The 13,496-nt window shown below is 45.2% G+C and overlaps 1 protein-coding gene across 1 annotated transcript in view; it reads right to left on the bottom strand.

Moving 5' to 3' along the window:
- Positions 1-13,496, bottom strand: part of LOC147671992 (axonemal dynein light chain domain-containing protein 1-like) — a gene marked incomplete at its 3' end in the record, with an annotated part of 350,388 nt that overhangs the window by 142,336 nt on the left and 194,556 nt on the right. The window contains exon 13 of the mRNA XM_086948070.1: positions 5,823-5,898. Within this exon, the coding sequence (XP_086804196.1) occupies positions 5,823-5,898 (76 nt within the window). The remainder of the gene's footprint in view (positions 1-5,822; positions 5,899-13,496) is intronic.

Consider the following 13,496-nt stretch of genomic DNA (forward strand, 5'->3'; position numbering starts at 1 on the left):
TGCTGACGCAAGGGGGATATTCACAAGGTGAGGAATCCACACGGCAGATGTATCTATCAGAGAGCGTACAGTAGGCCTAAGCTCCACTCGCGACGAAAGGCATCGCTGAGCGATAGCTGCCTTGGAAACGCCAGTGTGCAGTAATGCTGACACTGCACATTCTTTTCAGAGGTGAACAAAACTAACCAAGTCTCTCCCCACTGCTGGAAGAGATCTTGCGCCACCTCCGAGTCGAGACACCGTTCGAGATCCAGTAGGTATTGATGGCTCTGTTCATCCGCCCCAGCGTTCCGAGAACCTGCCAGGTGTTGAACCACCAGGGTTATGCCCTGCTGTTTCAGCCATGTCCAGAGACACAGGGTCTCTCAACAAATGGTCCACGACCACACCCCGCCCTGCTTGTTGCAGTACCACATTGCGGTGGTGTTGTTCGTGAACACCTGCACTAACTTCCCCTTGACAGAGGGAAAGAAATGCTTTCAATGCCAATTGAAGCGCTCAAAGCTCCAACAAATGTATGTGGAGCCCAGACACCGCCGGAGACCAGTGTCCCCTGATCTCCACCTCTTTCAGATGGCGGCCACATCCCAGAAGTGACGCATCTGTCACGACTGTGAGATGGGGAGAGGAGAGGGGTCTGTGGCTGACCCAATTGTGGTTCGTCAACCACCACTGCAGATCTTTTGTTGTTCATCCTGAGATCTGAACCACGTCTGTGAGAGTTCCCTGATGCGGTGCCCATTGAAACTTTGAGTCCCACCGCAGAGCTGGCATGCACCACCTGGCATGTTTTACCAACAGGATGCTTCAGAGTCAGTCTCACCGAAATCCAGGACGGAGGCTGAAACATCAGAATCATAACTTGAATATCCTGGACTCTCTGCTTGGGGGAATAGGCTCAAAACTGCACTGTGTCCAGAACAGCTCAGGTGAAAGGGAGCATCTGAGAGGAGTCAGGTGTGACTTCGGCACATTAATAGAGAACCCCAGCAAATGCAGGAGGTCCACCTTAGTCTGAAGGTGGAAGACGACAGCCTGGAGCGAGGGCACCTTCAACAGCTAGTCGTCAAGGTAGGGTAAGATTCACACCCTTAACCTGCGCAGATGAGCTACGCAGCTGCCATCACCTTGGTGAGCACCCGAGGGGCACTGGTAAGGCAAAAGGGGAGCACAGTAAACTGAAAGTGCTTTTGGCCTACCTTGAATCACAGGTAACGTCTGTGGCCCTGGCGGGGATGGGATGTGAAAAATACGCATCCTGGAGGTCCAATGCTACCATCCAGTCTTCTTGGTCTAGGGCAGACAAGACCTGAGCTAGAGTAAGCATCTTGAACTTCTCCTTCTTGAGGAAGAGATTGACGGTCTGAAGATCTAAAATAGGTCGCAACCCTTTGTTCTTCTTTGGAATCAGAAAGAAGTGGGAATAACAGCCACTGCCTACTTCCTAAACCGGGACCATCTCTATAGCTCCCTTGGCCAAGAGAGCTGCAACTTCCTCCGGGAACAGTTTTAAATGATCCTCTGTCAACTGTTCCTGATTTGGAAGAATGAGAGGACGAAAAGAAAGCAAAGGCAGAGAATAGCCCCCCTGAATGATCTGCACGACCCACTTGTCGGATGTTAAGGACCTCCAGTGGGGAAGATGATGATGGATTCTCCCGCCAACTGGAGTGGTGTAGTCTTGCAGAATCAGACTACTAGTGCTTGGAGGCTGGGGCTGCCGAGGTCAGGGTGGCCGTCGATTTCTGGCTCCCATTCCTAGGGTGGAATGAACAGCATCTGCGTCCCTGCACGGCTTGGGAAACTTGTGCAGGTCGGTGGCTGGGATAGGGCTGACTCAGCTAGAAACCTCTTCTTTTGCCATGAAAAGGGTAAAAGGTAGACTGGCCATGAGGAGTAGAAGAGAGGCCCAAGGATCTGGCCATAGCTCGAGAGTCCATGAACGTCAATAGGGTTGATTCTGCCTTTTCCCCCAAAAAGACGGGTTTCATCACAGGGCATGTCCATCAAATTTGCCTGTCTCGCTGGATGGGCTGCAAGGAGCTTCATAGCCCGCTTCTGCAAAGCCCTCAGAGCGAGAGCCCGACAGTCCGAGCACGACTTTGAATCGTGGTCGAGCTCAAGACACCAGAGACCGACGAGGTGGGGATAGGTAACCAACATCCTGCAATGGCAGGCACTGCACGGAGTGAATCCTGTCTTCCTCAAAGACATCCTCGCACAAGAAGTTAGAGTTTGTCAAAATGTTGAGGAAAGGCCGGTCAAAAAGCGACAGAGGGGTAGCCCTTCCCGCATCTGCACTTAACTGGCCAGTAAAGAAAAGAGCTGACGTTGCACGCCTATATAGATACAGTGGCGTCATAACCGATGCCGCTGAGCTGAAAGGAGCCACCAGGCGCCGCACGCAAATGGTATTTATCAGCAAAGGTTTCTGGATCCTGCCTGACGCCTGGGAAAATCAAAGGTAAGGAATTTGCAGGTAGAAGTCTCTATCAGATTGAAGCATTCCACCCAACACTTTTTTGTTTTTCATGGCTGTGACCAGGACAAACACATTGAAGATAATCCTAAAAACACATTCCTAGGGCATTACAGCACAGAGGGACTCATCCCAATTGTATGTGGCTAGGCTTGCCCTGATGTCAGTTTCAGTTGTGATGATCTTACCATAGAGTTACCCAATAACTTCAAGTCATCATGGACACTGTGTTCAGGCCCTGGGCTTTCTTTTGTAGGCCTAATGCATTTTGGTAGTTGTACTCCTGGTCCACTTCAGTTGATCCAATATCATTAACACTCCTGAATACAATTATTTGTATAAGGGAAGCCCAGATGTGGAGCACTGCATCCTTAGTGACAGTCATCTAGTAACCTCACATCCATACCACTGCAGGACTCAACTGGTGTCCTGGATATGCAATTGCTAGCGGAGTGTGCTGCTGGGTTAATGGAGATACAAAAGAGATGACTGGGCTGTTTCTTGGGGAAGAGAGAAGGAGAAGAAGAAGGCCACTAAGGTAAAGGGCTAGTGCTCAATGGAGGACCACCCCTGGGTATCCAATGTGTTGGATATAATGGCCTCACACACCCTTGCGAGTGTCATGCTTCATCATCGGCAATGCTCCTCGTTGGGCAGGCGGTGCAATGCCCAACGGGCTCACCTCAAAGAGGGGCTCTATATCGGAGATCTTTTATCCAACTGCCTATGGGTGAAGTGGGGGTGAGGGGCCAGGACAGAGTAGATAGTGTGGGTGAGGATAAAATGTGGCACAAGGTACCGGAAAACAATTTTATTCTGGTGGTCCTCTGCCACAAGTAATATCAAGGGTAGCCGGTACTCGTGGGAACTATGGTTTCCCAGAGTGGACTAGGGCTAAAGTGCAAATGGTGTGGTCAACATGTTTCTCACTTCTAGTACATTGACTGCGATTCTTCAGGACCTAGTAAAAAACTACAATCTACAAAACATGACCTAATGATTAGTATCAGTTTAAATACAGCACATAAGTTGTACTACCTGTATGACACTGCTCTTGCCGAGAAAGGGGAGATAAAGGAGAACATTACCACAGGTAAGTAACAACATGTGACCCTGTAGTGACCGTGAACACACTTTGAAAAAAAGTGACATACTAGTGGCGATAGTGACTAGTATGTAATTAAAAAAAGCTAAAAACTGGTCGCAGCAGTATCCATTTGAACTATATCGCACACCCATGGGATCGGTAGTACTGTTACTCACCTAAAGGTTAGAGTTCTGGGGTGTCAACAGTACCCGGTGGGTCTGACATCAAGGGAGAAGCCATAGAGATTGAGGCTGAGGAGGGAAGGATAAGAGTGGGATGATATTGAGGTAAGAAGTAACTTGAAATGCTTGGCGCATGCGTATCCTGCCACACGGAAGACCGGGTTCGACCCTTCTAGGTGTGACCGTTGTCCAGTCTCCGTGTAAAATAAATTCAATGGAGTCATCCTTCGTGTGATATCTTAAGTCTGTACAACCCTTAATATTCCAATTCTAAGTCGTTGCTATTAGCGAGTGGGATATAATTGGTACAACTTAACAGTAGCGGTATCAAACTGCCCCCTTATCAATTGTTGGAAAAACTGGGGTCAAAACTGTGAATGAGCGGTATACATTTGCCCAGTTGTAGGAGCCCCTCGATGCAGGCGCTCTGTCTTCGGGATAGAAGGCCATGTGGTAGAGTATTGGCTACATGATGTGCATATGCAGCACTACGTGGGAGTGATCTACAGCCCTCTACCCCGCCAGTAATGACCCGTTATTCACCGGTAGATGGGAATCGGGCGTGTGGTTTCACATGTAAATTGAACTCTCTAAGTAGCAGTGTGGAAGCGCTCACGGTAAAGCTGCGTTAAGACAATTAAACCAGAGTCATGGGACACTCCAGGGCTGCAAAAAGTATTAGTCATAACGGATTCTTGATCCCAGTCGCTGTAAAAGCGGTACACTTAAATTCTACTGCCTGTTTCTCTCAGGGCCAGATAAGCTGTGTTAAGAAAAATAGATAGACCCGAGTCAAGGGACACTGCAGCGCGGCAAAAAGTTTTAGTCATAACGGGTTCGAGATCCCTGTTGATGTAAAAGCGGTACACTTACTTTCTACTGCTTGTGTCAGGGCCAGTTAAGCCTACCCATCTCACCGGGTCCGGATAGTGGAGAGCCGGTCGTGTACCCCCTCATTAAGTAGCAACCCGGGTGTGTTCCAAACAATCCCAAACAGGAAGAAGAACTCACCGGTAGGTCATGTGGTTTTGCTAGTTGATCGGGCGGCCATGATGGAGTAGAGGGTAGTGTATGAAAAGTAAGTGGACATATCCTGGGTTATTGTCACTATATGGCGGTGTGGCTCAGTTACAAGTGGGAAGTGATTGGTCTTATTCTGTTCGGTTGGTCTCATAATTTGGCATTGATCTGTGAGGTTAGGCAGGTATCGTCAAAGGAATACATAGCTGATGTCCACTCTTGTTTGTGGTTCTCGTTTGTGATTAAGAGACCATGATGTGGGGGTCTGTAAATACCAGCCATTAGAGTGTTGGCTGGTCTAATGAACTGTGGGCCCGGTGTCGAAAGGCCACAGTTACGGGTGGTGCCGGGCAAACATAGGAGTATATTGTAATGATTAAGTCATTGCGGAACTCCCCGGGAGCGTACACCAATCTGGATGGAGGGGAGAGGGGCATTCCGTGTAAGTTACACTGACCAGGAATTAAGGTGGTGGGTACGTAGGGTTTATGGGGATTACATTATGGTGGAGTATTCCTGTAGTACGCCACGGAGTGTATATTGACCATAATAACAGACATTAGGCCAAGCCAGCGGGTGTATACTGAACATAGCATGGTTTGCTACGCAGATAAGGGATGTATTTGCAGAGATGTGTTCACAGAGCGCTCCACGGAATATCCTCATTCAATCCCCGGCTATCGGTGGACAATCGGTGTATCCACCTCTATTCCTTCAGGAAAAGATTGTGCTTGGATTTGTCTGGGGAGGTTTCAAGAACTAACCAGGACAATGAGTCAGCCATGTGGTTCTGTTCTAAGTAGTGCCTGCACATCTTAGTGTTTGTTTTCTTGCAACGGAAGTTGCTTCTATGTTCAGAGATACGGATTTTCACAGGACTCAACTGGTGTCCTGGATATGCAATTGCTAGCGGAGTGTGCAGCTGGGTTAATCGAGATACAACTGGGAAGCATCTCCAACGTTGTACAATGTATTTTTCAGCTGTTAATGTGTCCAGCAAGCAGTGTGCCCAGCAGTCAGTGAGTTTGGCAGGCAATAAACCTGCTGTTCTTACCTTCTCCCAGTTCTTGAGGTCTTGAAGAATATTGTCCATAACTGAAGAAGGGACCCCTTGGAATCCTTCATCACCGCTGGTACAGAAACAGAGAGGGAAAACATTTAGGAGATCATGGTGTCCAGAGAGGGCAAAAAAGGAAGATAGGAGGCTTGGAAGGGAGAGGAGGGCTGAGTAAGTGACATGAAAGGTGTATAGAAAGATAAGAGAATAGGAAGGGAAGGGAGTGGTATTCTGAATAGAAAAGAGTCACATCTCAACTATAATATGCTGAACCAGGCTTTTTCTGCAGCATACATAATGTAACCATTTAATGTTTGTATAACTCATATATAACAAAGCTTCCTTAAATATTTGCCACCCTATCATTGTTTTTTTCTGTGGTGAATCATATGTACAATTACAGAATGAAAATAAATGTATTTGGTCATTACATGTACACAGTCATGCAGCTGGGTACCTACAAAGGCAGGGTTACTATTGGTAGCAATTGGCTGTGTTTGGGGCAATTAGAAGTCGAAAATTCCATACAATGAGGAAACAAAAACACTGACCATTTAAAATATAATCTAGAACTCTCCATCCTATCAAGTCATGCCACGGCCAGAATACCATACGATACTAAATGTCACACGACCCATCACCATGTCACAGCCCCATTATCAATTTGATATAAAGAGATCAAGGTTTTACTAAGCATTGATACATGCACTGGACCTTTAGTAAGGTTTCTGAAATAATTCTACCAAGCAGTAAAGTAGATGTCTAACACACTAATTTACCAAACTTGGGCTGGCCCAGAACTAGCGCTTCTAGTGTAATGTGCAAATCAGTTTTGTTATGATGCAGATGGTGCACCTGAGCATGCACAAACCACACTAAAGTGATTAGATATTTAAATATATATTTAGAGAGAGAGAAAGCAAGTGCATGTGTTTGTGAGTGTGTGTGTGTGCTTCTGTGTGTGTGGCAGGGGCCGGGGGCTTGGGGCGTTCTCCGTTTTTCAGCGATACCCTCTGCTGTCCCGCAAAGAGCTAGGCAATGGTAGTGGGGTGGAAGGAGGCCAAGCTTTTTAATTTTAGGCCCATAGTTGTGGAATTCTCTACCCCCACCGACATGAGGGCTTAACTCCCACTTTCAGTCATCTGCAAGAAGTGCAGCGTTGTGATCGGTAAGCACCCAGGCTCCCCTGTCAAATCACAACGCTGCAGTGCAGTGTTGTGATTGGTCTGAGCACCGTGGTTTGACAATTAGCCAGGAATTGGGGGCCTGAGTATGTACTCCATGTAGGCTGTAATGTTGCCTGCAATGAGAACAGGGAAAGTGTGCATGACAGTTTGGCCGGCCCAAGAGGGCCGGTCAAACAGTCACTGCGCACTTAGGAGGGTGCTACCACTCCTCCCCTGCTCTGTAGCCCTGCCCATCACACAAAGCTGCTGCAGCAGAAGGACAAGGTAAAATGATAGTAACATTATGTTATCATCATTGAATATTTTTCTTTCTTTTACTGCTTCAAGGCAGTGGGCGACACTGCTCCGCCTTAGCGGAAGAGCTGCCACTGCTGTAGAGTAGCCCAAGAAAATCCTTTGTTGGGTGGCCATGCGCTGTACAAATCTACATAATAATGATAATGCAATTACTGGTGCTTCCACTAGACATCAGGGGTGACCAAGAGGATCAAGTGGTAGGGGGCAATCAAAATAGGCATGACCTTGCCCCCGCCAAAATATATGACAGCATTACTGGCCACGTCCTTTTACCAGGAAAACAAAAATGTATTGAATTCAGATCGATGCATTCTTCGCATTTCCGAAGAACGTTTAGCTATACCTTTTTTCTCCTGCTTTGTGCCCAAAATTGGGAAGGGAACTAAAAAAGGTCAATTTGACGGAGAAAAGGTGGCCACTTTATCAAAACATGGAAGTTTGGAACTTCTAAAGGCGTGCTATATCATTTTAAAAAAAATATCTGACCATGTGTAATGTTCCCTGATGCTCATGTCAATGTTCCCAATACCCTGGAGCCATGTTTGCACTATACAAAAGCTGCAATATGTCCCTCCTCAGTTCATGTTGTTTAAGGATTTAAGCCTTTTCTTTGTGAGTACGATTTTAACTTTTTTACTCTTTTTATTGTAATGAGTCAACATAACACTGTGATGACAGCCTATCACATTATAACAGTGGATAAGCTCCTTATATTTCTTGTACATTTCAAGTATCAAGACCTCCCCAACATTGCACTGGTATCCTATGCAGATGATACCCAGTTGGTGGTGGCACTTAATGACAACAGTGGTCTGGAGGCCCATCACTTTAAACAGACACTCACTGACATCACCAACTGGATGACGGCGAATTTTCTTCAATTAAACGCCGGGAAAACGGAGATACTACTCTTAGGGAAAAACACTTCGTCCTGGGGTGACAACTGGTGGCCTGATGTCTTAAGCCCACCCCCTATGCCAAAGGAATGCGTCAAAAACTTGGGAGTCTGGGTGGACTCTGCTCTAAAGTTCACTCACCACACTAAAAAAGTAGCTGCCACGTGCTTTGGCATCCTGCGTAACATCAGGCCCATTCTGAAGTTCTTTGACTGCCGCACTCGCCAATTAATTGTCCAGGCGACCATCCTTTCCAGACTGGACTATGCTAGCTCTCTTTTATTGGGGGCTAATCTAGCTGAAATCACTAGATTGCAGAGAGTTCAGAATGCGGCAGCCAGGGCTCTGGTAGGTCTCCCGCGCTATTCTTCGGTATCTGGAACCTTGAAAAAACTGCACTGGCTCACGGTGGGCAAAAGGGTCCAGTTCAAGGCATTGTGCCTAGCTTTTAAAATCCTTAAAACCTCCTCCCCCCCAAAGCTTCGCCCGCTTTTGTCAGAGTACATCCCTAGGAGATCGCTCCGGTCAGAGGGGCAGCATCTTGCGATCATCCCCGCACCAGACTGGCCAGAGTGGGCGGCCGATCCTTCAGCTTCCTGGCTGCCAAGTTATGGAATAGTCTGCCTGAAGCTATCCGTGGGATACAGGATCTCTTAGCCTTCAGAAAGGCTCTCAAAACTCATCTCTTTCAATAACGGTTTCATTTTCTGCGCCTCTACTTCTCTGTAAACTATCTGTTCGCAGCGCCGGGACGCCCCTTGGCTGGGGCAGCCGTGCGCTATACAATTCACCATAACATTAACATTAACATTGCAACAGTTTTAAATCCCTGTGAGATGTAATTTTTTAAGAAATAAATGCCAGTTCATTTGTATGTTGGTCATCGTAGTACCAGAATTGAGAATAACTGCTCGGTTTTAAATAATTACTGTTCCCTTTGCTTATAGGTCGCATTTCTGCCCACTTTTATTCTCATGTCTAAGTGGCCTCAGCAGAATATTTTTCGGATTTTCTTCACCTGCGTATGGCATGTTTTGACTTTACAATGCTGCATTTGATATACAAGACTTTGTGTCTTGAATTTGTTTTATAAGGTGATTTTAACACATGCTGATATCATTTAATATTTTTTTTTGATGAGTTATTTTTTTATTTTGAAAGTCAGATCTGTGCTTGATTCTACTGACATTGTTTTTTGCAGTTCTTCATCCTTTATTTCAACACGTGTTATGGGACTTCACAACCCTTTGGTGGGTTGTTCTTGCGGTGGATAGTCAGGTTTTATGTTACTTAGTCCCTTGGGTACATAATCATCCTCCTTTAAATTTTGAATTTGTTTACTGTGTTACAACCTTTGCTCCAACCCTTTTATTTCTTTGTTTATGGTATCTCCTTTTGGAGGATGCCTACTGCTTCTCCTGGTGGATTTTGCCTTATTCCTATCGGTGGACACATAGCTCCTCATCTTGATTTAGCCCATTTGAGATTAGTGTACGCAACAACATGATGTAGCATGCCTCTTTCTGTCTCAGAATACGTTTTCTGTCCCCCTCTCGATCAGATTTTTCTATTTCATCAATCGCATATAATTTCAATTGAGACCAGTCACTTTGTTGATACTGTTCCATGTATTTTGCCCCTGCATTGCATCTATCTTTATTAGTTGTGGCTTTCACATTCCCCAGGATTTGCTTTATTTTGCAAATTGTAATGCAGATAGTTTAGCCCACAAACACACTGTATTATGTAGATGCCATATCTACTTTTACAGGTGATATTTTGCTTAATCTTCCACTTTTGTTTGTTTGCCATGGTGAAGTGCTGTGTGTTAATTGCGATTCTACAAGCTTTGCATTGTTTACATTTCGAGAATCTTGGACGTGTCATCCAATTTGCTTTCGTCAATTTAAAGTGACTGTGCATGAGTTTGTCCCTTAAGTTCCGTGCCCTTCTGAAGGCGATGTTCAGGTGATAGCCAACAATGTCGGAGACCGTTGGGTCTAGTTTGAATGTTTTCTCAGAACTTGAAGTAAGTGATTTGCCTCTGCAGAGAATGTGGTGATTAATCTTATTGTTCCCTGTGCCAGTTACCTTGTTTCTGTCTCTAAGAATTTGGGATCTCTTGATTGTTTTTGCCTTGACAAGGCCTGCATTGATTACACGGTTAAAGTATTTTCTTGTATAAAACCACTTTTTAGTCTCCAGGCTACGTCTTTCCATTTCTTTTTTCTGAGAACAGTTTAATTTTATTCTCAGGAATTCCCAGTAAATAAATACTAGTATTTGTAAAGCGCAAACGATTACCTGAGGGAATCAAGGTGCTGGGGGCCGTCGGGAAGATTAAGCGAGCTATTGGCCAGAGTCACATGGGGCTGGGCTAAACTGCCGCCGGCACCAGGGATCGAACCCTGAGCTATTCGTGTTCCGGAGTCAGGCGCCCTGGCCGCTGTGCCACACCTCTTCCTAGAGGATTCTCCATTTCAGACTAAGTTGATGGAAGCTCTGGGCATGCAAGACTGCATTTGTAGCAGTTATTTTTCTATGTAGATTAGTGTGAATCATATTATCATCAATATAGATCCTTTTGTCTAGCAGTGTAACTCTAGAGTCACTTATTTCATAAGTGAATTTTAGATTTGCCGTGTTGTTGTTGAGGACAGTGAGATATTTGTCGAATTCCTCTGTGCTGCCGTCCCAAATTATAAACAGATCATCTAATAAAAGCAGCCACATAACTGTTTTGCTCACATATTCGTCATTTTCTGGTGCCCATGCTGTGTGTTGTTCCCACGCGCCCATTGTTCAGTTCGCATAGGTTGGAGAAAAAGAAAATCTGATTGCAGTCTCTATTGTTTCTATGTAAACGTCTGTATTGAACAGGAAGATGTTGTTAGACACACTCTCATTATTTCCAGTAGCATTTGGCTGTGGTTATAGAAATGCATATTTCTCTTTTTTAGGAAATAATCACAGACAGTGAGTCCTATTTCATTATCTATGCTTATACAGAGTAATTTTACGTCCAGAGTGATGAGTATGTATGTTGGCTGCCAAGGTCTTTCTTTTCAATGCTGCAGGAGATAACCCGTGTCTTTAAGGTGTGAACAGAGATCTCTGAGGAAAGGCGCATGGAAGAAATCAACATAATTTGACAGTGGTTCCAATATTGATCCCTTTGCAGATAGTATTGGTCTGCCTGGAGGGTTTTTCTGTTTTTTATTAATCTTACGCCAGAAGTAAATTGTTGGTGTGACCGGACTGTCTATTGTCAAATATTTTTGTTCATCAAGATCGATAAAATGTGATTCCATCCATTGCATTAATTTGTCTTGCAGCTCATTAAGTCAAGCATCAGCGCACAAGTGCTGTCTGCAAGACCTGTGGTAGTCAGTATACAGTCTGTAATCCCGCCTGCTGCTTATCATAGGTTGATTACAGCGCCAATCTTCTTTGCAACCTCCGCATTGGTTCCCAACCCGATGCATCACTTCAGTTTTTTGTACAGGAGCACCGCTCAACTACGGATTGATTTTCAATTATGCGTTGCGTCTGCTTTTATTTTGGTACTCTTTCTTCCAACCCCCTGCCCTCCATTTTCCCCCCATTATTTTTATTTGTCGCAAGTCACTTCCAGTGTGGCACACCGTACTGTCAAGGCTCATCCGATGCATGTTTGACAGGGTGCCGTTTCTTTTTCTTTTCAGTGCTAGGCGGTTCCGAAAACAACCTCTCCCTCCAGCGGAGGGCTTGTTTTCATTCTTGCCTTTGGGTCGGATTTTTCTAACAGATTCACCAAATGCTTACACCTTCCCTCTGCTGTGGAATTGGTGTACATATGAAAATAGCAGCTACTATATAGTGTGCCTGTTATGGCGCTAACTGCGTCAATATAACTGGGCTCACCTGTTTCCATCAAATCAGTCTCATGCAGAAAAGGCCGCCTCTGGCATTTGAGCCAAGAGCAAGCCCACTCAAATGTAATAAACCGAGGCTCCCAGGTAGTTATTTGTGTAGTGTTTCAGGGGCAGATTTGGTAACGTAAACCCTCCTAAATCTGATGTCAAAATTAAATTACAGTCTGTAATGCAAATCTTACAAGAAGTCAGTCAGGCCAAGGTGAGGCCTGAGAGAGAATTGGAAGCAGCGGAGTTTTCTGTGCCTCGCACATCATCTGCGTCTTTGCATCCTTGTCACTGGCCAAGCCACTGTCCCGTTCAGTCTGGGGCAGCGGCTATTTCTACGAAGCCCCAGGTGAAATACTCCTTTTCTAGGAAATATTCTGCCTTTGCCCGCTCAGCTCTTTCATTTTTATGTAACCTCACTCTGCTTACAGCTCCCTCGGGACATACAAATATAATCGTTTTGACAATATCATACTCCAGGCCTGAGGTCTGATTCATTCTGTGCAGAGATTTAAGCTCTCCGAATCTTCAGCTCTACCTTTTAATCGAGAGATGCCATCTTTTTTCGAGCTTTGCGATCTGAGCCTAAATTATATCTCCTCTTCTAAACATTTTCTGCGATATTTTCAAAGTCAAAATGCACAAACGTAGAGTTAAAATAGAATGAATTGTCTTACAGGCATAAATAAAGACTGAGTGGCAGAGGCTAGCGGTCATAACGGCGGGACATGAGCCCACACAGCTGTCCTTTAAAACAGGTCCCTGTTTCAACAGTGGAGCGCACACCGCATAGCCTCCACCAGAAAAACAACTAAATGTTGCTGCTGCTGCTGCTTGTGATCTGTAACACACCAGTTTGAGTTCTGTCTGGGATTCACAGTAGGTCTTGGATATTTGATATTGATCATGTGCCCTAACAAAAGTTAAAAACCAAAAAATCCATCCACTCTGCATGAGTCAGGGAATGCTTACATGAACAAAAATATACTAAAACTAGCAATCTTCCAAGGCACATAAAGTCAGTTCTAGCAGCGCAGCTCTTCCTGCTCTTTCTAACATGTGAGCTCCAAATGGCCTCGGAGTATCTGACAATAGGCCGAGTTCATTTTGCAGCGATATGCAGTGGGTATTCACTCCATGATGCTATAGCATGTATTGTGCCTGTGACTTTTGTTTAATTAGACCTGTGATGTTAAAGTGGGCCCCGCATGTGTATAATTTTAGTGTTTTGGAATGTATTTGGCATAGGGGTGCTTACTGGATATGTAAAGATTGTCTACTGTCCAGTGATAATGCAGTACTCACAGGGTATGTGATACCGCCGCATGTGTTAGGTGCGTTACACTGTCAGGACTCTCAAATTATGTTTGTTACTATCTTAGTAATTTT

This window comes from Lissotriton vulgaris, unplaced genomic scaffold, assembly GCF_964263255.1.
Source record: "Lissotriton vulgaris unplaced genomic scaffold, aLisVul1.2 SCAFFOLD_2464, whole genome shotgun sequence".
Lineage (NCBI taxonomy): Eukaryota > Metazoa > Chordata > Amphibia > Caudata > Salamandridae > Lissotriton > Lissotriton vulgaris.